Source organism: Fusarium tjaetaba, assembly GCF_013396195.1.
Source record: "Fusarium tjaetaba strain NRRL 66243 chromosome Unknown NRRL66243_c0000034, whole genome shotgun sequence".
NCBI lineage: Eukaryota > Fungi > Ascomycota > Sordariomycetes > Hypocreales > Nectriaceae > Fusarium > Fusarium tjaetaba.
In genome coordinates this window covers 254-23,474 of record NW_023501230.1, presented here as the reverse complement: position 1 = coordinate 23,474, position 23,221 = coordinate 254, and the positions used below count along the sequence as shown (strand labels likewise).

Below are 23,221 nucleotides of genomic sequence, written 5' to 3'. Positions count from 1 at the left end.
ATTGCCACTCGTAATAAGAATGCGGGTGATTTAAATTTGGCCTTTCGCAGATCATCAACTTTACTTCTTCTTGTTGACCACGTAGGTGATATTGATCTACTGCTGCGCCCTGTTGGTCAGCGAGGCAAAAAGCCTCCGAAAAGTCTCCGCATTGATATATCAGCCTTGTCGTAAACCGATAAACCAAAAACATGACAATTCACAAGAACTAAACTTTCTGCTCACATCAACCACTTGCGAAGATGACACGGAGAATTCTTGTTGTTGGGGCTACTGGCCAACAAGGCAAGGCCACCATCGACGCCTTATTCAGAGCACTCAAGAACTCTCCAGAAAATGAAGACATCAAGATCCTTGCTTTGACGCGGTCGATCACGTCCAAAAAGGCCCAGACGCTTCAAGTAGAGTACCCATCAATCACTCTTTTGCAAGGCGACACTCAATTGCCGCAACCCATCTTCCAACAACACCCAGATATCACATCAATCTTTATCGTCACAGTCCCGCCAAATGACGAAGCACAGGCCCTTCCCCTCATTGAAGCAGCCATAGCACATCAATCAGTAGACCACATCGCCTTCTCCAGCGTTGATCGTGGTGGCGACGAGGCTAGCTGGTCGCAACCAACTGAGATTCCTCACTTTGCCGCCAAGCACCGCATTGAGCTCCGACTACGCGAACTATGCAAAGAGAACGACAAACGATGGACCATCCTGAGACCAACGGGCTTTATGGACAGCTATAACCCTGGCTTCTTCGGTCAGATGATGGCGTCTCTCTGGGCAGAGGGAATGCCAAAGGAGCGAAAGATGCAGCTGATTAGCACCCATGACATTGGCGTGTTTGCAGCAAAGGCGCTTCTGAACCCAGATGATTGGGCGGGAAAGGCTGTAGCATTGGCAGGCGATGAGTTGAGCTTTTCTGAGCTACAAGACGTCTTTAGAGAAGTGGTTGGAGAGGAGCTACCCCAGACATATAAGGTCGTAGCATACCCCGTGTTATGGATGGTCAAAGATGCTTCGAAGAGCTTCGAGTGGTTCAGAGATGCGGGCTGGAAGGCAGATATACAGAGCCTGAGGGCAAAGGAGCCTGGTCTCCAGGACTTTGCGGCCTGGCTTCGGGAGTCAAGTAAATGGAGTTGTGTCTGAATTGAATACCTTATTGGATAACTGATTTACCAATATCTACCTCTGACCTAATCTTTATGGAAACTCTTCTTGAGTCTTGGGAATAGCTTCAAAGCTGATTCGTAGTAAACATCCCTCTTCTTCTCATCTGCCAACGAGTAATTATCAACAAACTTAGTAAAACCTTTGCTCAGTTCCTCCGGTGCATGCGGAAAGTCACTTCCAAAAAGCAAATGTCCCGGCTCAGCGAAGCTCAGAATCATATGAAACACCTCCTGACTTCCCGAAAGCGCGGTATCAAAGTAAAACTGCTTTGCCTGCTTAATAATATCCTCAGCGCTCATTAGCTCTCCAAATTCAGGGAGAGCTATCATCGTCGCTCGCTGGACAAGTGCAGCAAGTGTTCCACCAGCATGTGACAGAATGATGTTAACATCGGGAAACTGTTCGAGACGTCTGTTGAGAATCATGTCCATGGCTGCACGGCCTGTTTCATGGGGCCAGTCAAAAGCAGGCATTGGAAGGCGGTCGTCAAAGTAGACAGCTGAGACATTATTGATCGGGTGGACAAAGACAACGGCTTTGCGGCGATTGAGCTCTTCCCAGATTGGGACATACTCGGAGTGTCCGAGATATCCCTGGGGAGTGGCATAGCTGGTGAACAAGGTGACTCCATCGGCCTTTAACGTATCAAAAGCATAGCGTAGTGCTGATGGAGTATATGGCAGAGGCGATGTTGTATGTCTGGTTGAAGGCCTTGTCACTTTGGACGCTCCATGAGGGGACTTTCATGCCTTTTAGACCAGCCCCGACTCCTATAAGTTACTTGGTTTAGCTGAATCTTTCTTACAAGCGACGAAGTGGGAGGAAATTACCTTCTAGCTGTGGAGGGATAATATGGTGGTGAACATCGATCCGCGGAATGTTGGACATGCTGAAAAGTCTTGGAGCTTTGTGTTTTTGGAATCAGGTTAGATAGAAGAGAAAAGTAGTTAATTAATGTTCGATTTTTGAGCACAGAGGACAAACGACTTTATAATCTCCAAGGGCTCAGGCAGATTGATGCTCGAGTATTGCCATAGAGAGACATCATCAACAACCATAGCTCGGTGTTAACGGGCCATATACGGAAGTGGCTCACGCACGGAACATGAGGCAAAACAATCTGGCCATTCAGCGGCACTTAGGACAGCCAAAAGCATTATGAGCAGTGGACATTTTCAATGCTGACAGAACCAGCCAACTGTTGCCTTTCGTTAGTTAGTCAGTGATCGCTTACCCGGCTTATCTGTATTACATCATAGACTTTCCTTTGCCTCCCGCCCAAAACTTGGAGTGGCATTGCTCGGCACAAATTAAGGGTAGACGCGATTGTCGGAGGCTCGCGGCGAGTGTTGGCCGACCGAAACGGTGTCGAGTTGCAAGTCCTGCCAATCGCAAAAGACTGGATGCGACTGCGAATGTCTTCAAACATGCGTCTGATTTATAGAAACATGCTATTTCTGAATAGGACACGCGTGATATACTTACGTTAAGTCAGCATCGCATATCTTAAGGTAATACTGAAAAGATTAGGTTACCGGTCAATTAGTATACGGCATTCTATCTACGACTTCAGATCAACAATTATAGTTATCACACTTGACCTATACAATCCCAAGCCGACTTCAGGCCATGTCCCTGGACCTAAGGATGAATGGCGTCTCTATATGTAAATATTTAAACCACGGGTTTTATCTTATATGTGATGAAGACCTCTCCTGCTCAGAGAGACTAGCTACTTTCCGACACATTCGAGAACGTGTACGGCAAACCAACCTCAAGTCAGCATGCACTGAAGCGATATTACTGACGATGCCCACCTGCTTTGTATAGGGCATAAGCTTCTACTGATTGCTGTAATTTCTTCTTATATAACTCTGTAGCTCAACTTGAGCTCAGATACCAATCAGCCCGGCTTTTATCTCACAATTATAGATTGCCTGTCAACTAGCCAGTGAACAAGACTAGGAAGGTCCGTCTGGCCTATTATTGCGCAAGGCATGTATAAGATTATAACATAGGTTTATTCTACAGTACTATGAGATGCCGTAAAAGACTTGTTAGTCGGCAGATACCACTAGCTCTTACGGTTTGCAAGGGCCTTTACCCTTAGCACCCCACGCACCGCCATTGTTATCAAGCGCCCAGAATACAGCACCGCCCAAGCACAATCCATCAGCCCATGTCATCTTCAGTGCCAACGTATCAGCGTCATCATAGCCGATCCACTGATCACTTCCCCAAGTCGCAACCTTTTGCATAGCCTCGCTGTCAAGCTTGACAGTGGCTTGGTTGGCTGCAATGGCCTTTTTGATATCACTCAGCACCATAACACCTGTCGGATCCTTGACACAAGAGCCCTCTTCACTGGGTCCCGAGGCAGCACAACCAGCGTCTTTGCAACTGGAGGAGGAGAGGGTATATCCACGGCCATAGAGGGGAATGCCGAGGTTGATAAGCGACGGATCTGTCTGGTTCGCCCACAGTGGCATGAGATCGTTGGCGATATCAACGATGCTGGCCTGGTAGGTCACAGTGTTCTTGGCTGGTTCTTGATCAATGCCCCAGCCGTGTAAATCGTAGGCCATAAAGTTGAAGAAGTCGACATATTTGCCCATACCTGCAGCGTTGAAGCCTTGGATGCTACCCCAGTCTGCTGGCACCGCGGCTGAGATCCCGTAATCCTTTCCAAAGGCAGCTCGGAGTTCCTGGACAAGAGTGACTAAGTTTGCTGCATCAGAGGTCGCTGGAAATTCCCAATCAAGGTCAACACCTTGGAAGGAGTAAGTCTCCATGAAGGACTTGAGAGACGAGATGAACGCAGATCGCGATTCCGATGAAGCCGCCATGGTAGACCAGGTCTCAGTAGAGAAACTACCGCCACCAATGGCAATCCATGTCTGCAACGAACTGCTCTGCAAAGCGGTAAACTGCTTATAGTACTCGACGTCTTGAGAGTTTTGACCGCCCACTGCGAAACTGCTAGCGTCGAAATCGGCAAACGCCAGGATCAGATGAGTCAACCCATTGGTCTGGATCTGGGAGGGAAGGACGACGTCGCAAGATCGGTCCCAAGCCTGCTGTACGCGCCAGTATCCAACGCGACGGCCGTTGGTGGCCGTCTTACCGTCGGAAGAGCAAGACGGAACTGTAGGTACAGAGCAGCTCCCGAACGATGATTGACATCCATCACCACAATACACGGAAGTTGTTCCGCAGTATCCAGCTGATGAACAGCAGACGTTTAAAGGGCAGCGAGCTCCATCATTGTCTGGACCACATTGGGCGAGGACGAGATTGGGCAGAAGTCCAAGAACCAGGGCCAGACGGCCGATTGCTTGAGGGAAAGAAACGAACATGGCTGAAGATACTAAAGGCAGGACAAAAGATCCGAGTGCTAGGCTCGGATCTTCTTGAGCCTATTATATGTCCCATTCTTCTTAGTCTCTTCGGAGACATTTAACCGTCTCAAAACTAAGCCTTGTTAATAAATAACGATCTCCACATCTAAATAACGCTGACGCCAAGATATCAAATTATTTTCATGTGCCGTAGGACCAAAAGAACCGTCGGAATTGGGGTGGCCTCTAAGCAACGGAAATACTTAGCCAACTCTAGCCGAAGAGTAGGGCATCCCTTGCTGAGTTTATTTTAGCAAGTCTAAGCCCGGCCGTTGAGGCGATCGCTTCCGTTAACGAACCAACCGTGCCGCGCTTAAAGCGGTCAATTCGCGCTTGGGGTCCAAAGCTTGCACTACACCATTTGCTATGATTGGTAGCGGGAACGAGGTCGACAGCGATTCTTCTCCACAGTAAGCAGACGCCAAACCTTGAGGGCTCATCCCAGACAACGGCTTTCGATGCCATTGGTCTCCTTTCGGTCTCTCCTGAATTGTAAAACGGAGCGTTGGCAGAGAAGAGCTAGGCGTCTTTTACACCCTGGGTGATAAACCATGGATGACCTTGTTGCTGACACGAGTCTCCCTTGCTGAAAAAATGTACCCATTGCTCGCTTAGTTCACAAGGCAAGAAAGAGAGGCATTGGGTATAGCTTTCCACTTTACAGCATCGCTTGGCTTAGTTAGCTATCAGATAAGGTGACTGGCCTGAAGCCAGCCGTTTGCTTCAGGAAACAAGAGCACTTGAATGGACGCCATACCGGGCCGATCCGTTCACAGCCTCTTCTCTTGGGGGCGCAGACTCTATTGTTAGGTACTTTTGTCTAGCCCTATGGGGCAAATGAAGCTTTCGGGTTGGGGGGGAGTGGACTCGGTGGAGCAGGGAGATTATCAAATTAACCTCGGCGGATTTACCAGGGTCGTTCCCAAGAGTGAGCCCACATAAAGGCATTGTGCCCTGCTAGGACGCCGAGGGGAAATTCCTTCTGTGTTGCCTAAGCCAAACCAGCGACATGGAGCTCTCTTTGGTGTACTTTCTGTGTATACTCTCCTTAGCCTCAGCCTCCTTCAACTTTGGATTGTAAGCTACACGGACCTCTTGCTTTAGAGTTCTAACTAACTAATTGGTCCCCAGCTCGTCGTCTCCCGTTTTACTACCGCGAGCGAAGAATCCTACGAGCAAAGACGGCAACTGTGGTTCTAATTCGGAGACGAATGCGACATGCCTCACATCCACTTTCGGTAACTGCTGCTCCGAGAAAGGATTCTGCGGAAAGACGAGTGCCTATTGTTCGGAAGGTTGTCAATCAGCCTTTGGTAGTTGCTCGTCGAGTGATGATGGACAGCTTGTGAGCACGTCGGGATCATGCGGTGCGACGTCGACTAGCAACATCACTTGCGAGGGCAGCTCGTATGGAGACTGTTGCTCTGAGAAGGGGTACTGTGGCAAGAATGCAACATATTGTGGTGCTGGGTAAGTTCAATCTTCTGCTTGCTCTGGTAGCGTTCCAACAAGAGCGAGAGTACCCTTGGCTTCTAGGCAGACGACCATTTCTGCCTAGACGGCATCGCATACCTTAGCTTCCTCAACACGTTTTTTTACGTCGCTGACACTGCCCCCAACAGGTGCCAAAGCATGTTCGGTAGCTGTTCATCCAGTGACGAGTCCTCCACCACAACCGCGACATCTGACAAGACTTCAACCTCGACGTCGGCCGCGTCAACGAGCCTCGGTGCTATATCTATCGATGGAAACTGCGGCTCCAACTCAGACACCAACGCTACTTGCCAAGACAGCGAGTTTGGCGATTGCTGTTCGGCAAAGGGTTACTGTGGCAAGACCTCTGGTAAGTGACCACGCACAAAGACGAGCATCTCTCACGGTTCAACAATGCTAATTCCACTATCTAGCTTACTGCAGCACTGGCTGCCAAAGCGACTTCGGTTCCTGCGATTCGACTAGCGATTTAACAACCTCATCTGCGTCCGACTCAGCGTCCTCCTCAACATCCTCCTCCAAATCCTCCTCATCGACCCCATCATCAACAACGTCGACAGCCGGCCTCAGCACCGGTGCCAAGGCCGGAATCGCCGTCGGATCTGTGATTGGAGGCCTCGGAGCATTAGGGCTTGTGGGTTTTCTTGTGCTGCGCGGGAAAAAGAGAAAGTCTTCGCAGCAATTGGAGGATAGCGATGCGGGAAAGACAAATGAAGAGACGAGATATGAGTTGCATGACGAGAGGACACATGAGATGCATGCGCAGAATCTGGTCGAGTTGCCTGCTGATTATGGTAGGGTTGATGATCGGGCTGCGGCAGGGTATGATGGCGCATACAGAGGACACTAAGCGCGGGTTATGGGTTGTGAGTTCGCTGTATGAAGTGCAATCGCTTATGAAATTGGTGTAACGCTGGGGATGTATGACGTGATTGTCTGCTACTGTATTTTAATAGATGAAATTAATTATTACAATTCTTTGAACCCTCGTGTCAGCCCGCATGCGTCACGTATAGAACTATGCTATAGTATCATAAAGGAATCAGGCCTAGATCTGTTAGCTGACGTATTACTGGCACCAGCTGAGCTCCCTACACGGAAATGGATTCTGGTATACTTGGGGTTTGTCTCTGAGTTATCTGTTGTGACACCAGCTTTCGGGGTCCTTCGCTCTCATGCGACGGGAGTTGAGGAGGCCGCTGAGACGAAACTTGCAAGAATTCTTTCAGACTGCAAGTCCACTGTCATCACCAGCAGAAAGTTACAGCACATAGCCACACTAAGGATGGAGGACCCTTTTAATGTATCAAGCATGTTGAAGAGAGGTTCTTTGTAGATTTCGATTCGGGAGGTGACCTTTAGGCTCATAATGTGGATTGGACGATTTCAATTTAGTAACAGACTTATATGTAGCAACAGAAAATCCATTCCCTTCTGAATCAATGAGAAGAGAAAGCTTCAACGGACACCGGACGATCACCAGTCCAATAGTCCAGTCTTAAAGAGGCTTCCGTCCCCAAACAACCTTCTGCCGGAAATACGAATGAATCTTGGGTGATCGAATCTCTTGTCTAAAATGCGAGATGAAAACAGTGACTTCTTCCTCAGTCCAGCCAAGCGCAGTAGCCATATGAAGCACAGTTCCCTGCGCGTCTTGTTCAAAAGCAGCCTGCATGAATTGTCCAACACTTCGCTGCTTCGGATCCTTTGGCCATCCTCCAACAGGATTCTGTCACCACGTTAATCAGTACCAACCCTAGCTTTAAGATATCACTTACCTTGAAATCCCTTTCTTCGATGTCCACAAAGCCTGCTTCTCTCATCCCTTCTCGCTGGATGTTCTCCTCAAAGATCGTGAATGGTCGTCCTATCTTACGTCCACCCTCGACAAAGAACTTTTCCCACTGGCTAAGCGCACTGCCTGGTTGGACGGTACCGTCGTCACTTTCGACACGTGATGATGGCTCGTAGCTCTCGATGTGGCCTCCCGGCTTGAGGCACTTATAAGCTTCCTTGAACAGAGACTTCCAATCTGCGATGCTGCCGACCAGCCATCGCATATGGATGTAGTCTAATTGGGCTGGAAGGTCCAATCCTGAGTGCAGTCTTCTATCTGGCTATTTGGGACAATATCAGGACCCGATGCATGGTGATGATGTAGACTAATCGCAAGACTTACAACTCAAGGTTAGGAGGGATCCAACCAGGCTGGATCGGCGCGAGGTCAGTACCAATGACGGAAGCATTTGGGAACCTGTCTGCAAACTCCCTTCCCTTCATGTAAGCCTGAAATTCTCTCCGGTTACTCGGATGGGCGTAGGCTTACATGGCCCAGATTCCTGTCGTAATGTTAACTAAGATGTCTAGTACTCACACAGGTTACTTACCAGTTCCAGTTCCAATGTCTACAGCAGTCTAAAGTATCATGCTAATCAGCCTACCCCACCAAATTCGTGCCAGGTTGCCGTACCTGAATATCGTCTGGGACTGGTGCTAGATATAGCTGATCGCCCAGTAAGAGAGTGAGTACATGGTGGCTAGATATCGCGATCGTTAGCTAATTTAGGAGCATCTTAGCCAAACCTACTTGATGTCCATTGCCTCTTGGCCAGTGTCGTCGATAGGTCCCCTTCTCACAATCAGTCATGATAACCACGGTTGAATTATATAACGCACCAGTACTCTGGATTACCCCGCTCGCCCTGGTACGCCCTGCCATTGATAGTTCTATACTGAAGGATGCTGGATGTCAAGGATGCAGTCGAGCTAGCATTGTCAAGCACCGCCGAGTCCCCATCCTCTGCCGCGTCTTCTTGCTTTGACACGGCCTAAGTAAGCAACAGCCGCTCAAGCGCATTTGAAAGCTCACCTCTGGCAATTGTGACCAATGTACTGGCCGGAGAAGACCGCTCTGTGTGAGGCCTACGCGCGGCGGCGATGAACCAACCGAACTCGAATCCGTAGGCTTCTTGCGAGCTGGCGACGACATCTTGATTGCGGAATGATGTACAGTGAAAGGATTTCAGAATGGGCTGAGGGGTTGAGTAACAGATCATGATATTTGAACTCGGACTGCGGAGTCGAACGTCCGATAATCCATGTTTGTTGATGTATCAATATGTGCTCAACCAACAACAGTGGAATGCTGGCCAATTGTTTGGCTTTGATCCTTGCAACATGTATGCATATGCCGGGAAACTGGACCGATATACGGCAAATGCATCATGTTATATGCGAGTGAGTTATTTTTCTGGCACATATCCGACATGTGATGACTGCTGTTTGTTTGCTATGAAAGCCTCTACCGTTGAACTTTTGATGAGGGACTACATTTAATATAGCTAGGAGCCAAATAGCTTAGAGACTTTAACTAATAACATGGGTTTCAATGATGAGTTCTATACCTGTTCCTGTGACTGAATATCATCAAGTCGTTGCCGAATGAGGAAAATGTATGAAGACACTTAGAGCCACCTGTACCAGGAGTAACGGCATCACATGACAAGCTCTCAATATCCATTACACAGGCTGAAATAATTTTGTGCTAGACATGAACTCTACTGTAAACCACTTCAAACGGCTTTTGGGCCTACTAACGCCTTGATATGAGAACGAGTCAACGAATCCACCCCCCCTTCAAAACGGGAGAAAGTGAGTTTATGACATCGCGAGGAGGTTGAAGATGGCCGTGAGAAACCACAAATTAGTCTATCATATAGGCATATTTCCAAATACAACTTAATAGTCACCCGAGGACATAAAGACAGAAAGGTGGAGGAGGCGAAAGCTTTCCGGACATGAATCAAGGAACCTGATGTAACGAGACGAGTAAGATGTAAGATATAGTGCTTACTTCTCCGGAATATTAGCTAGCAACAATAGAATTATTGTGTCTGTGGTCTCGGTCCAATGAGACTATTAGACCAGAAAGTTTTCGAGTTAGTTGCCATATAGGAACAGGACGGATTTGCATTGCGTCCTCGGCAGGGCCTCGGCAAGGCCCTGGTAAGCCCGAAATCCCGTTCCTCCTCCTAGTCTAGAACAGGGAACGTACCACAAGAGATCGTAGATGTGCCATCGATGGCACTTCCTAATCTCGCTTTCGGCTAAGGCAACTGTGATGGTTCCGAGTGGCTTGGGTGCATGGCTCTGTGATGCATCGGAAGACAATGCATCTTGTGTCAAGTCGAAGATGCAAAACACAGAAGCAAATTCGCAGACTGGAATATTTTATGAGACTCCTTGATCGCAAGATATATCAAAACTGCATCTACACAAATAATTATGCTAGTGGTTGCTTGATTGAAATCTTGGAAAATCCTCCACCTTGCTTGACAAAACGCTGAATCTCTTCCAACGCAGCTTCAGCAGTATCGTCCACCACACGGACAGGCGGCAAGCGAAATTGTTTCCCATAGTTATCAATGGCCCAGTTCAAGGCCTCCCAAGCTCTAGCATGGTCCGCAGGTCGGGCAGGAATGGAAATCGGGTGAGGAGCCCCAGGAGGTTGAATCACAAAGTCGATATTGGTTGCCCCAACGGGCATCTTGAAACGCTTTTCGTCTCTCAAGACCGTCGAAGCAATGAAAGTGTCGTCTGCTACAGCTTTTAGCACCTGATCGCCTGAATCAGGAGCTCCTGCTGCATCGAATGCGTAGGTGAATTTGTCAAAACCCAAGTCACGCAGACTCTTGGCGATAGATTCGTGGACGTTCTTATCCTTATAGTTGAATAGGTGTTCGACTCCTAGAGAGCGTAGATGCTCGAATTGCGCTGGATTTGCGGTCACAAAAATGGGAGACACACCGCTTGCGATCGCGAACTGAAGGGCGCAGTACCCAACGGAAGCTGTCGCTCCCCAAAGCAGAAACGGTACATTGTAGGCTGGTCTTTCGTTCTCCGTCGGGAGGGGGAATTTAAAAAGGTTATATACCGCATCAGCGGCTGTCATGGCAACAACAGTCAAGCTCGCTGCATCAGGCAGAGGCAGGTTGTCGGGGACTTTGAACAGCATGTCTTCTGGGCATGTGATATATGCTTGATGAGCTCCGTAGTGAACAGGCTGAGGAAAGCCTAGGGGCGTATATCCAGCTACAATATCTCCAGGCTTGTACACAGAGTCGGGCTTTGTTGTTTCCAGGACTTGACCGCTAAAGTCATGGCCTATGACGGTATTGTTGATTCCAAGGAAAGTCGCATGCTTGATGTCGGCGGGATTAACGCCCGAGTATAGAACTTTGATGAGCAATTCGCCGTTGCTTGGTTTCGGGAGACCTTGTCGCTCGATGACCTGGGGATTGTTCTCTGCATCGATGAAGAGTGCTTTGGTAGTATTCGCGACAGTCATTTTTGACAAAGTGTGGGGTAAGGTTTTCGAGCAAGATAAGGTTTTGGGATTACAAATAACTGGATGTCTATGGAAACGAGTATGCGGGAACTCGCCATTTATATAGGGGAGCTGAGATACCTGATCTCGGTGTTTCTAGATCCCAAATGCCGATTATATAATGCAGCCAAGCATCGGATCGGAGCAACTCAAGTTGTCAGTGCCAACAAAGACTCGCTTGAACCGATTTGTGGAACTGGGAGTCGGTCCTAAACGCTAGTGTTGCTTGCCCATGACCTGATCCGATTTGACCTATCGATCGCCAATTGACCGCTAGATCTGAATGGGAGTTCCTGGCACTGCCGAGGCATGGATAGTGACTGACAGGATAAACCCGGTGCTCCAGTCTGTGCACCCGGATAGTGACCTTTTGGTGACAGAGTACGAGGACCTAGATACTATCCTCTAAGCCTAAATTAGCAATGAGTTGTCTGCGCCTTTTGGGTAGGTCATCGTTCCATCAGCGACCCATTAGTCATAGAAGCCTATCATCTTGTAGACATGTCCTGACCCTTGCAAGACTTGGCACTACTGAGACTCACCAGCCAACAGAACTGAGTGCATCAAAAGCTTCAACCGTTACCAAAGCAGCTTTTTTAAGAGCAATAATGTGGACCTTGAAGGTTAGCAAAATGTCTTGTCACCTTTTTGTCTCCACGGAAACTTTGCGGAGACATACTATCCGGAGACTTTTCCTCCAGCTGAACCCATCCGATATATATAGGCCTTTTTGCCAATGCTCAATAGATTTCTACTTGCTTTTCAATCTTTCATCATTCTCTTCACTTCTTCATTACCCTAAATCACTTCCAACTTGACTCTGAGAGACACATTGCCTGTCATGGGCGACAAGATCAACAGTATCAGTGATGAGGCCAAAGCCCTCGGGGAGAAGAACAAGGAGCACTTCGAGTAAGAGTCCCAGAACTCATATCGATATCGGTCTAATATGAGCAGCCAAGTCGCCGCTGAAGTGTTCAAGCATCCCTGGATTCAGCGGTTATGTAACCAGATATCCGACGAGTTACGCCAGAACCTGGACTGGATTGGCATTCCTGAGAGGCCTGATGGTTCCAAAATGCTCGATTATGCCTGTGGTAACGGCGTTGCTTCTCGTGTCAGTTCTCCCGTCTTTTGCACTGCTATTAGTGGCTAATCGTCCCAGGCACTCGCCTCGAATGTCTCCGTCGTCCGTGGCATTGACATCTCATCCAAGATGGTTGAGCAATACAACATGCTTGCAGAAGCTGCTGGATTCAGTCCAGAGGAAATGAGAGCCATACACGGGGATTTGATGAACCCCGAAGCATCGCCCTCTCCCGAGATTGACACTCCAGAGTTCAATGACTTCGATCTCGTTGTCATGTGCATGGCTCTGCACCACGTACAAGACTACGCAGCTATGATTCAGAGACTGAGCGACAAGCTCCATCCTGGTGGTGTGCTTTTAATCATTGATCTGGTTGCATCATCAGAGAGCGGCCTCCCTGAAGCCCCAAGGACCAAAGAGTTGTCTAACCATACCATGTCGAAAATGGGTTTTACAGAAATGGAGGTCAAGACTGCATTCGAGAAAGCTGGCTTGAGCGACTGGTCTTGGAGATGGTGCTCTGAGAGATCCCAGGTCCCTGAGGAGATAGGTGGTGAGCAGCAAGGCTTTTTGGCCAGAGGCTGTAAGAGCATTCGAGACAGTGACATTAAGTAGATCTAAGGGGCTCTCAATTAGATGCTTCAACAAACAAGACTAGATCTGACCGTAGTCAAAGATTGGCCAATATGCATCAGATCTATACAAAAGCCTTTTAGCCATTATTCATGGAGTGTGGGAACCCGTCCTGTTGTAATTATCAGATCTGAGTTCCTATGGCCTCAAGGGGCAGGAAAACACCGCACCTTGATGTGTCAAAATGAACTCAGTAAAGGGTATACTAAACTTATTCTAAAGTGGCGATGAGTTACCTAACTGTTTTTATCACTTAGGATCAAGGTCCTGAGTCTTCCTCCCTCCTCTAGTGTGGTTTATCCATACTCTTCGCCACTCTGACATCACATGATGATGTCAGAAACCAACATAATTCCGGCTTTGACGAGCCAGCAATTAATGCTTCACTCTCGCAGCCCAGATCCATAACCATCAATCTTCAACGCGTCATAAATAGTAACCATGGGTATGCCATATTCGAAACAAGTCCACGCGGCATTTGACCAAGTCACGCCCCTCGTGGCCGCCGGATTCGAAGTCCTCCGCACAACCAAAAACATCGCTGTCTTTCTCGCCTTCCTCCAAGTGTTCATAACACTCATATTAACTCTTACTCTATTCGCGATCCTTGCGGTAGTATACTCTGTCAATCCAGACTTGGAAGAGGAACGTCGTGCGCTGGTCACGCCGTGTATGCAGTGGATAGCGAGCTGGGTGCTGGAGTACGGAGCTTTGACGGCATGGATTTTAAAGATCCTTGTGGTTGTCGGTACTGCTGGGCTAGGGATATTTATATGGCAGGGGTCTACGACCGATGTCGTTCCGGAGGTTGAAGGCGAGGATGATGCACCCGAGGATATTGAGTAAGGTAAGTTACAACGTCTCAACAATTGCCATAACAACCGGGGCTAAGGTTCAGTTACAACATAACGTTCTACAAGATTACGAACTTCATTTTACAACTGCTTCATCCCCAACACTTGAGCCCTGAGTTTCAATGCCATGACTCGTACATGTCACTGAGAGTAGTAATGACCAACGAAAGTAATTTATTCAGAAAATAAAGCACCCGTGTCCATTTCATAAGCAACATCTGTTCTCTTCACTACCTAATCAGAAACCTTTCACAATACAAGTATCAACCCCTAGTGCTTCGAGATCTTGAACTTCTGGTTCAATCCGTTATTGCCATCATAGGTAAGAAAAGGCGTGTAGTTTGAGGTGTCACAGTTTTGAAGATCGAGATACATGCCGTACTTGATGTTTCGGATTCTATTTTGAAAGTCAGCCAAGGTGTCGGAATGAAAAGTTGGAATGACTTACTTGAACACGGTGTTGTTGTTGATTGAGTCGATGGTCGTTCCCTCCAGTTCCCATTGCGCTGCCTGGTCCGATGTGTCTCTACCTGGGTCGCATCGAGCCTTTTGGTTACGTCCTGTATGACTGTGAGTAAATGCTCCGTGAGTACTCATGCGCACATACCAGCAGACCAGAGAACATAGTTGTTACGCGTGTTCTTGATGACTACGACATTATTACGACCACCGATCGCATAAATGTCCCAGGTTTGATTGTAATTGTTCACAAGGGAGCTGTGTGACAACGTTTAGATGATTCGTCTCCTCTGTTGATATACTGGGACACTTACTAGCATTGGACAGGCGTACTAGCTCCTCCTCCATCAGTAAGATCAACCGCGATCTCCCTGTTGCTGGGCTGTTGGCACTTGATGTTGCACTTGAACTTGAAGACTGGCGTCGACTGCAGATCTCGGATCTGTTGCTGCAGGCTATTGATCTGCGACTGCAGATTGTTTATAGTGATAGACTTGGCGTTGAGTTCCTTGGTAAGGTTGTCAATCCGAGTAGATTGATCACGAATGGTTGAGTCCTTGGCGTTGATCTGGTCTTGCTTGCTCTTGACCTCTTGGAGGGCTCCGTTGAGCTTGGACTGTAGATCAGCGTTGTTTCTCTCGAGCTGCGAGATTCTGTCTGTCTTCTGCTTGGTCTCCTTCTGCAATCTGTCAATGTCCTTCTTCTCAACTTCGAGCTCAGCTTCGAGAGAGGCAACGCGGGTGGTCAGATTTGCGATAGTCGCGCTGGCAGTAGTCAAACTAGCCTCTGCCGCTGCAAGTGCTGTCTTAGTCTGGTCGAGAGCCTTCTGCACCTCGGCCTTCGAAGCGCGTTCGTATTCAAGCTGAGCTGCCAGTCTGTCAATGGTCTTGTGGTCGTCAAGATCATGCCCCTTGTCTTTCTTGATCTGGTCCTCATCCTTCTTGATCACCTCGTCTTTCTCCTTCAACTTGGCTTCATAGGTAGCTCGAGCTTCATCCAGTCTCTTGGTCAAGTCGGCGACCTTTGCCTTCTCAACAGTGAAGTCATCTCCAAGCTGCTTGACCTCTTGTTTGAGTTGTGCGATTGCAGCGTTGCGTTCCTCAAGCACCTTGCCTTGAAGATGGAAATCAGCGTCCAATTGATTGAATCGCTTACTTGTTAGCCAATACCCAAGTAAAAGTGTCAGTTATCATTGCTCACCTCATGCGCGTAGTTGACAAGGTAGCCGGCTTGATCAGCGTAGGCGACAACATGCTTCAGGTTCTCGATGATTCCGGTGGGAAAAGGAAGAGGTTCGAGTACGCGGGGGAGTGAGGGCTCAGGCTGGGGTAGGCGGACTTGAAGTTCGGCATTTTGAGGGGGAGGGAGCGGGGCGTCCCAGTCACTAAATTGTGGTTACTATTGGCGGACGGGTGTTTATATTAAGTGAGACGGGCATCTTGGACTTACTGGGTATGCGGGTCAACTACGATTGACATATTGGCTTGGATAAGTTGGGACGAATGTTGAAAGAAGAAGTGTTTATTTGTTCCTGGTCCGGGAACGAACAATCAGCGTGGATTAAAGGAGGATTATATAGCCGATGGCAAATAGTGCATCTACGAAGTCTCCATGTAAAGCCATGATAACAAATACTCTATGTTATCCTCATCTACCGAATACGGCACTTTCGGCACCAGCATTCCCCATGCTTCTACTAGATGACAGCTGAAATAAATCTGTGGCTTGCTGAAGCTAACTTAGGAGACCCTTTGACCGGTGAGAGCAACAAATCATATCATCGCTCTATCTCTGCCAGGGATGCACGCTTTGACATTGCTGACGGACCAAATCAAAATTTTACCCCGCTCATTACCCGTAGCTTTCGTTGCCGTATCATACTTGCAGGTAATAAATGTTGAGACCCTTGCTGTAAGTCCCAGAAGGGTCAGATTCCTCGGTAGTGGCGAGCTGACAACCCCATGATCACCAACCAGCTCGACGTGACAAGGATGTAAAGTAGCGCCGCCAGCCACAATTCCCCAGGATTGACAGGAGAAGTCTCAGCCCAACGTCTTCAGCAGTCCTAAAATGGCTGTCAGCTCCCAATTGATAGTCTTGTAGGGAAAGGATCGGCCCGCAGTCATGCATGTCGGCACTGCCGGCCCTTGGAGCGAGACTTGTTTTGTCAACGCCTGATACATCATTAACATTGAAATCGTCGCAAACGACACATTACTCGGAACCATTCTGGTGAAGCTGTAGGCTAGCTAAGATAGTTGTGGATTAAGACCTTTTAAATCATGCTGAAATATAATTATAGCAGGAAACGAACCAGGCGGCCTGTGTAAACGCACTGCATTAGCTGAGAAATCACTATGATGATAACTCCTCCTTACTTCTATTGGAGTGGCCTGGCGATTTTGCAAGGTTATCTCCTCGTGGTTATCAACTTTCTCCTCTCCTCTAGCACACATTTTACACGTCCTTAGTCTGCCGTAGTCATAAACTTTACTCTACTCAATAGCCACTTCTTTCAAGCCGCGCAATCCTCTGTAATAATATCAGAATGTTAGTTTAAGGGCAAAAGTTGTCAATACAGCTCTCCTCCTCGTCCAGATCGGTAAAAGAGACGATGTAACTCATAAAGCTGACTGCATTCAATAGCCTATATTTCAGCCACCCTAAAACGGTCATCAGCCCGCCACTTTGCTCAATATTGTTTCTACAGCAAAAAGGACTTTACATGATGAGCCTTCGGGAGCGAATCGGAGGCATTATAGAGACGTCAGCGGCAATTGTGATACGATGATGGGTCAGAAGGACGTCGACTAGGCAAAATATCGTGTCAAAGTGTAGGGTCGGATATTTGGCCTGCTATCAAGCGATTGTGTATGATTTGTTGCTGGATGCAGCTGAAATCTTTCAGCTACGGTCTAGCATCAACTTGCAGGAGATTGTGGGGGAGGTGTTGGATCACGTAAACGAGGGACAAATAGAATAGGATTGATTCCCAAGACTAAGTTATGTCTGAGCCTGTCTACATAAACCCCTTCTCAATTCATGCCGAACCAGCATCTTCTGGAAAAAGCCACAACCATTCAACCTCTTGATTATCCAGGGGCATTCTTATTTCCATTCAACATTTTGATATTTAACATGTTTGTCTATGAAGGCAGACTCAATTGGGGCAGTTCCGCTCGCGATGAGACTGCTGCCATCATTTTACCTTCCGGCACGATGCGTGCAGGAGACCCTGTCTTTATCCTATCCCAATGGACCCGCGATTCCGGGGGAAATAAGAAGGCACCCTTATCCCAGAAGATAACTATCGACAAGGTCACCAAGACAGCCAACGGCGATGACACCTTTAACGTCAAGCCAGGCTACTACAGATGGAACATGACCTCTCGTGACCAATACGACAAGCTTGACTTTATCTTATCTACAGACACTACTACGTCTAAGAGCAAAATGGACTTCCAGCGCGTCTGGAAGCCTACAAACGCACTATCAAAAGATGCCGGCAAGATCTGGGTCAGCAAGCTCAACTGGCCCAACATGGCAGATAATGAATTTTGTTTATTCATTGCTGCTGAAGGTTTTGGAGAGGGGAAGCCTTTCCTCTCAATGTGGCAGTGGTCCCATGATAAATATCTCAATGAAAGAGTGCCAATTTTCCGGGTTGGGAAACAGAGCATTGGCACGCTTGATAGCAAGTCTGCCTTGTTCACTTGTCAACTGGACTCGGACTACTTGGTTACCTGTGCCTGGGAAAAGACAACTGAAGTCCTTAGTATCTTTATGAAGGGACCCGAGGGCGAGCAGGAGGTAGGCGCGTTCAAGCTATTCGCAAATACCAAGCCTCACGACGAGGCTCCAGATTGCGGAAAAGAAGTTGCCGAGCTGAAAAAAAGGATTAAAGAGTTAGCTAATGATCTCGCTGCTGAGAGAGCAAAGAATGCTCGCTTGACGGCACAGCTTGCCCAATCCCAAGCTGAGCAGATGTAGAAATACAACGAGATTACGAGGTTCAAAGACAGAGACTCACAGCTCGAGAGGGACAAGGCTGATATTCAGACCAAGCTCAATGAAGCTCTTCGCAACGAGGGCGACTGAGGCCAGAAACATGCGAAGATCACTGAACAGGCTGCTCGAATCGCCCGACTCGAGAAGAAGAATTCAAAGCTGGCCTGAACCCTTGTTCCGTGCTTGGTTCCGGAGTAGGGTCACACAGGGCTACACTCGTAGTAATCAGTGCTTATTTCAATTGACTAATGCGGGAAATTATGAGGGCAAGCCTCTTCTTTCGATTAATTAAGTGACCAAATTCTCACACTTAAGGGTCATTATCTAATCGTCTACATCAAGAGAACAGAATGCTTGGTACACAAGCCCAACCCGGAGGGTTCATGCTGTTGATAGCTCCAATGATGCTGTCATCCTTATGAACTCGTCCAGTGGCTATATCAAGTGGTCTCAGGGTGTGTACATTTATTTCCTGAAGTGGCAAGCACTGACTGATAGCTCTATTCCGATATCAAAAGAATGCTCAAGCCTTGAAGCACGACCTCTCAGATCCTGCAACACACTGGGTTCTAGAGGGCATGAAAAGAGATAGCCCTTCCACGAACAAGGTGGTAAAGTGAGTAAACTGAACTATCTTTCTTTGTTGAAAGGTCAGCTAACGGTGGATAGGATTCGAAATGTAAAGGATGGTATATATCTCGACGTGGAGAATGCACATGAGGCAGACGGAACTGTCAGTATTACACATAATGGCACTGATTTGCTTGACTTGGCAGTATTAAAAGGTATAACCAAGCGAATACCTCAGAAGTAGGTAGGAAAAGATAAAGATTACAAGGCTCGCCAGTACCTTAATCTAGTAAATGAAAATATCGTCCATATTACTCTTTGCCTCTCGGCAAGCCCAGCAAATATTATCAGGGCATATGAAGATCCTCGAGGTTCTCATGTCCTTGGTGCCCATTTTTTGAGCGAGATACGATACTGCTGCGAGGCGGGCCACCCAGTTACCACTGGCTCGAATGACTAACTGCTCTTCAGGGCAATCTCTCAATTCATCCCAGCACTCGATCGAATGCATGTGATTCTGAGGCAGAGTTCCGCGTGCATGAGAACAGAACGGATCTAGTCGTGCCACGTGAATCATGTCACTTTCCAGGGCCTTCAAGATATCAACATCCCCCACCCATTGACCCGAGTCTTTGATGCTGATGACAGCTTCCATAAGCGCGCATTGTACATCTCGACCACCCGAAGCCCCCCTTGAACTTAACGGCTGGCTCCAATCGGTAAAGGAAAGATGCAATGAGGTGGTGCTGAGCATATCCTCTGCCTTTCCGTTGAACCGATTCAGGTTTGAGATTCTCCAGACGCCTTCATCCAAAGGGGCGAGCATAGGGTTTGCCGGCGCAACCAACAGTGTCAGGCCCGGACGGCCAATATTGCCAAGAATTCTTATAAAACGCGGGGCCTTTTCTCCAGGGTCATGTACAAGCTGAGGTAACATGTTAGCTAGATAGCCAAGAAAAGAACCAGACAGTATTTACCGAAGCAGGGACTATGATTGAATCTTCAAAGGAGAGACCCATGATACGTGAGGGAATTACACTTTGGTGTATATCATACCCGCACATCAGATGGGCCAAGATCTGAAAGTCTATAGGACTGTCATCGTGCGGGAGCGTCTTGAAGTAAAAGTCCTCGAATGGAAATTCTGAGGAACCCTGATAATATGAATTGCCAGTTTTTACCCAGTGTGCATCAAGTAGAGATGTTTCAAGGCATTGTATCCGGACAGACAAGCGCGGAAGAGTTTGGAACACCTCGTAAGAGAGATACAGACAAACCAGAGTGTTCAATATTGTATCTTGGCGGTGGAGAAGCTTTAGAAATGTCTTTGGACAGATCGACGAATTGTCAAAATTCCATCTCACATCATCAAGAGTTGTAGTGGGAGGCTCGATCTGAAGCGAATTCTCAACCTGCTTCTTGTAGATCGCCGTGGAAGAGGGGTCGCCAATCCAGAAGTCGAATACTGAAACATTCTTTCCTTTTCCTCGAATAAGTTGTGCGCCAATGACCTTGTACTCCATTTTAGTTACCGTCGTTTTGCGGCGCTTTGGTCTTGTGTTGTAGTGGATGCGTCCCGACTCGACCTCGTGTGCTGCGAGAGACGGTGTATCGAATATGATCACTTCTTGCCCCGACAAATCGACCCTTTTCGCTTGCTTTTGCAGTAGTGAGACTCTGTCTTCTAAACTGGTGATACAAGACAGGAGTACCCTAATATCGGACAGTCCAAAGAATGCTTTGATAGCACCTGTTAACTGCAAATCCGGATCCTTGATAAAACCAGATCGACGTTTCCCGTATGACATGTAACTCCAGGCTTGCTCATCATTCAAACATTGTTTGGCGGCATTGCTAAACAGGGCCATGATCGAATACAGACTGCGGTTTGCGACGCTTATGGTGTCGAGAATGGCAATCAAGATTTTGATCCCATCAACCAGATCGCCGGAATGAACTCTCCATCGACTCAATATAGCACCCACGGTCGCATGAAGCAGATGATCGAATGGGATCCGGCGAGGATCGTTTTCTAACGCTTGATTTCGCTTAACAGGAGGGCCATAGAATGTCAGATGGCTCAAGCAAAGAGACCAATAGACTCCTCGTGACTCGGTTCGCTGTGAAGGGCATGACGCAAGCGAGAGAACACCACCAGCCGCGACTAGCTCATCGTTCATGGCGACCTTGATATTCTTGTTCCCATATACATGAATATCAGGGTAGATGTGCCACGCTGAGAGACCAAGAATGGCGGCGCCATTTTGCGCCTCTTGAGGTATCCCCAGGATCAGCTTTTCCGTAGTTTCAACTGCCAGCTTCCAGGCGTCAATGACACTAACGAATGGCGCTTCACTGGGATTTATGGCAAAGTAGACGTTCTTCAGAATGAGTCGCAGTTGGGCGTCATTCTTAGTCATAACAGACTTTCCAGTCTGGATCCAAGCCCGAGCACTCGCATCCCAAGACGCGAGCTGATCTCTTGTGATTTCTTGCTGCGCCGCAGCGGATGCGAGACCGAAGTTCAATGCCTCTCCCTGCTCAAGGCGGTGAGCAATGTCTTTTCGTCGCTCTTCAACCAGCTCTACCCAGATTGAAGTGGCCTCGGATGCATCCCATAGCTCTGCTAACATGCAAGCCAGTAGATGGACGTGAATAGCTGTTGTCGAGGAAGTAGCGGCAGCCCAGATAGAGGTTGCATCAACTCCGACATAGGAAGCAAAAATGGACTTGGAGTATTCCTGAGATTCCTTTTGGGTCGCTGTCTTTGAGATTTCAGAAACTCTGGCACCGTACGCGCGGATCAAGTTCGGGGAATCCGGACAGATCCCACTGAAGAGTGCACCTAGCCGGCGCGCTACGACGTGTGATTTTCCGGTTTCTGCATCCTGCTTCCTGGTTGTAGTGAGATACCCTTCGATAGGGCGAAACTCCTTTGGAGCCTCGTATTTGACGAGTGTGAAGTCGAAGTTGATATTAGCTGCTGCAACGGTAACCTCGTTGGTGGCCGCTGCAAGGGCAGCTTGCAATCTTCCAAAAGCCGCCATTTTGCGACGGAAGAATAATTATAGTGTCAGTCGAGATGTTTGAGACGGATACCCCCTCAGATAAGGGACTGTTTGTAGATAAAAAGTACAAAACATTGGCCGTGGCTGTGACGGACATAGCCTCCCCAATTTCGTGGCCTGTGAGACAAAAGACACTGCATGTGGACTAATCGGGCAAAGGATCTCCGAATCAGCGGTAAGAGAACCAATTAGAGTTGAAAAGCATGAATGACCGCAAGTCGCAGCACCCGTGGCGTCGATAGTGAGTTTTAACATTGGCTGACTGCAGCATGATTGGGCGGACTCCTGGTTCTTTTCAAAGCCCATGCTATTTGCAAGTACAGCACCAGGGGGGGACAAGAAAACTCAAGAGCTTTATACTAAATGATAAAGAGGCTTAGTCAGTTTAGTCCTAAGCTGGGAGAGTCTTTACTGGGTTTATCTTAGTATGTTGAACAGGCGTTATAGAAGATTGGAGATCTACACAAGGATGGCGAAAGTTAATCGAGTGAATGTTGGTGCAACTCAAGCTTCTTGTAGACGGACCTCTGTTACCAATGGTTCAAGTCTTTTATATTAACTTACAGTCGCGAAGATATACTACTGCGTTAACTGTGGATAGTGTAAGATGTGACTTCAATGGCGATCACAGTGGTCTCAGTGGCCATGGTCGTTGTGGTAGTTGAAGTATCCACAGTTGAGATCGATCCGGTCAACCACTACCGCGGCTGTGATAGCACGAGATCTGTTTGAGGTTCAGAAATCTGTCAAGGTGTAGAAGCAGCAATATACATGCCCCTTGTTGTCGAGCTTGAATCTGATTGCCTTTGTACTCGTTATGCCAACTCCAACAGCGCCTTGAGTGACAAGATAAGACATCAGAAGAGCTTAGTAAAGAAGACTGTTAACCTACATGAAATTGTATGTCTATGTAGCATTCACGGTATCTCTGTGATGACTTCAGTGCCGTCTTGTCAGCAAAGAGTGCCTGAAATAAGTCCTCACAGCACGACAGCTTGTACATACGACCATACCTATCAGAGAACTCGGGATCCCGTCCGCTCTCCCATAGATAAGCTGATAAGGGGCGGATTAGTAGTTGGGTCGGTG

The 23,221-nt window shown here is 47.9% G+C and overlaps 9 protein-coding genes across 9 annotated transcripts; 4 read left to right on the top strand and 5 right to left on the bottom strand.

Moving 5' to 3' along the window:
• Positions 1 to 242: 242 nt before the first annotated feature.
• Positions 243 to 1,148, top strand: FTJAE_1903 (uncharacterized protein; the record flags this gene model as incomplete). Its single annotated transcript, XM_037348041.1, has 1 exon — positions 243 to 1,148. The coding sequence occupies one exon, from the start codon at positions 243 to 245 to the stop codon at positions 1,146 to 1,148; it is 906 nt and encodes a 301-aa protein (XP_037210988.1).
• A 47-nt stretch (positions 1,149 to 1,195) lies between these two features.
• On the bottom strand, positions 1,196 to 2,060 carry FTJAE_1902 (amidohydrolase family; the record flags this gene model as incomplete). The annotated part of the gene is made up of 2 exons (XM_037348040.1): positions 1,196 to 1,836; positions 2,003 to 2,060. The coding sequence occupies 2 exons, from the start codon at positions 2,058 to 2,060 to the stop codon at positions 1,196 to 1,198; spliced, it is 699 nt and encodes a 232-aa protein (XP_037210987.1).
• Positions 2,061 to 3,253: 1,193 nt separating this feature from the next.
• Positions 3,254 to 4,528, bottom strand: FTJAE_1901 ((trans)glycosidase; the record flags this gene model as incomplete). The annotated part of the gene is made up of 1 exon (XM_037348039.1): positions 3,254 to 4,528. One exon carries the CDS (start codon positions 4,526 to 4,528, stop codon positions 3,254 to 3,256), a length of 1,275 nt encoding a protein of 424 aa, XP_037210986.1.
• Positions 4,529 to 5,579: 1,051 nt separating this feature from the next.
• Positions 5,580 to 6,914, top strand: FTJAE_1900 (Lectin-B; the record flags this gene model as incomplete). The annotated part of the gene is made up of 4 exons (XM_037348038.1): positions 5,580 to 5,647; positions 5,702 to 6,040; positions 6,193 to 6,413; positions 6,478 to 6,914. The coding sequence occupies 4 exons, from the start codon at positions 5,580 to 5,582 to the stop codon at positions 6,912 to 6,914; spliced, it is 1,065 nt and encodes a 354-aa protein (XP_037210985.1).
• A 3,432-nt stretch (positions 6,915 to 10,346) lies between these two features.
• FTJAE_1898 (toxD) lies at positions 10,347 to 11,411 on the bottom strand (the record flags this gene model as incomplete). Its single annotated transcript, XM_037348035.1, has 1 exon — positions 10,347 to 11,411. The coding sequence occupies one exon, from the start codon at positions 11,409 to 11,411 to the stop codon at positions 10,347 to 10,349; it is 1,065 nt and encodes a 354-aa protein (XP_037210984.1).
• Positions 11,412 to 12,291: 880 nt separating this feature from the next.
• Positions 12,292 to 14,019, top strand: FTJAE_1897 (uncharacterized protein; the record flags this gene model as incomplete). Its single annotated transcript, XM_037348034.1, has 4 exons — positions 12,292 to 12,362; positions 12,408 to 12,567; positions 12,616 to 13,123; positions 13,610 to 14,019. The coding sequence occupies 4 exons, from the start codon at positions 12,292 to 12,294 to the stop codon at positions 14,017 to 14,019; spliced, it is 1,149 nt and encodes a 382-aa protein (XP_037210983.1).
• A 278-nt stretch (positions 14,020 to 14,297) lies between these two features.
• On the bottom strand, positions 14,298 to 15,964 carry FTJAE_1896 (hard-surface inducible; the record flags this gene model as incomplete). Its single annotated transcript, XM_037348033.1, has 6 exons — positions 14,298 to 14,424; positions 14,476 to 14,587; positions 14,635 to 14,744; positions 14,801 to 15,636; positions 15,687 to 15,870; positions 15,936 to 15,964. 6 exons carry the CDS (start codon positions 15,962 to 15,964, stop codon positions 14,298 to 14,300), a joined length of 1,398 nt encoding a protein of 465 aa, XP_037210982.1.
• Positions 15,965 to 17,624: 1,660 nt separating this feature from the next.
• Positions 17,625 to 18,476, top strand: FTJAE_1895 (hard-surface inducible; the record flags this gene model as incomplete). The annotated part of the gene is made up of 1 exon (XM_037348032.1): positions 17,625 to 18,476. One exon carries the CDS (start codon positions 17,625 to 17,627, stop codon positions 18,474 to 18,476), a length of 852 nt encoding a protein of 283 aa, XP_037210981.1.
• An 874-nt stretch (positions 18,477 to 19,350) lies between these two features.
• On the bottom strand, positions 19,351 to 22,111 carry FTJAE_1894 (uncharacterized protein; the record flags this gene model as incomplete). The annotated part of the gene is made up of 3 exons (XM_037348031.1): positions 19,351 to 19,989; positions 20,042 to 20,218; positions 20,429 to 22,111. 3 exons carry the CDS (start codon positions 22,109 to 22,111, stop codon positions 19,351 to 19,353), a joined length of 2,499 nt encoding a protein of 832 aa, XP_037210980.1.
• Positions 22,112 to 23,221: the final 1,110 nt, after the last annotated feature.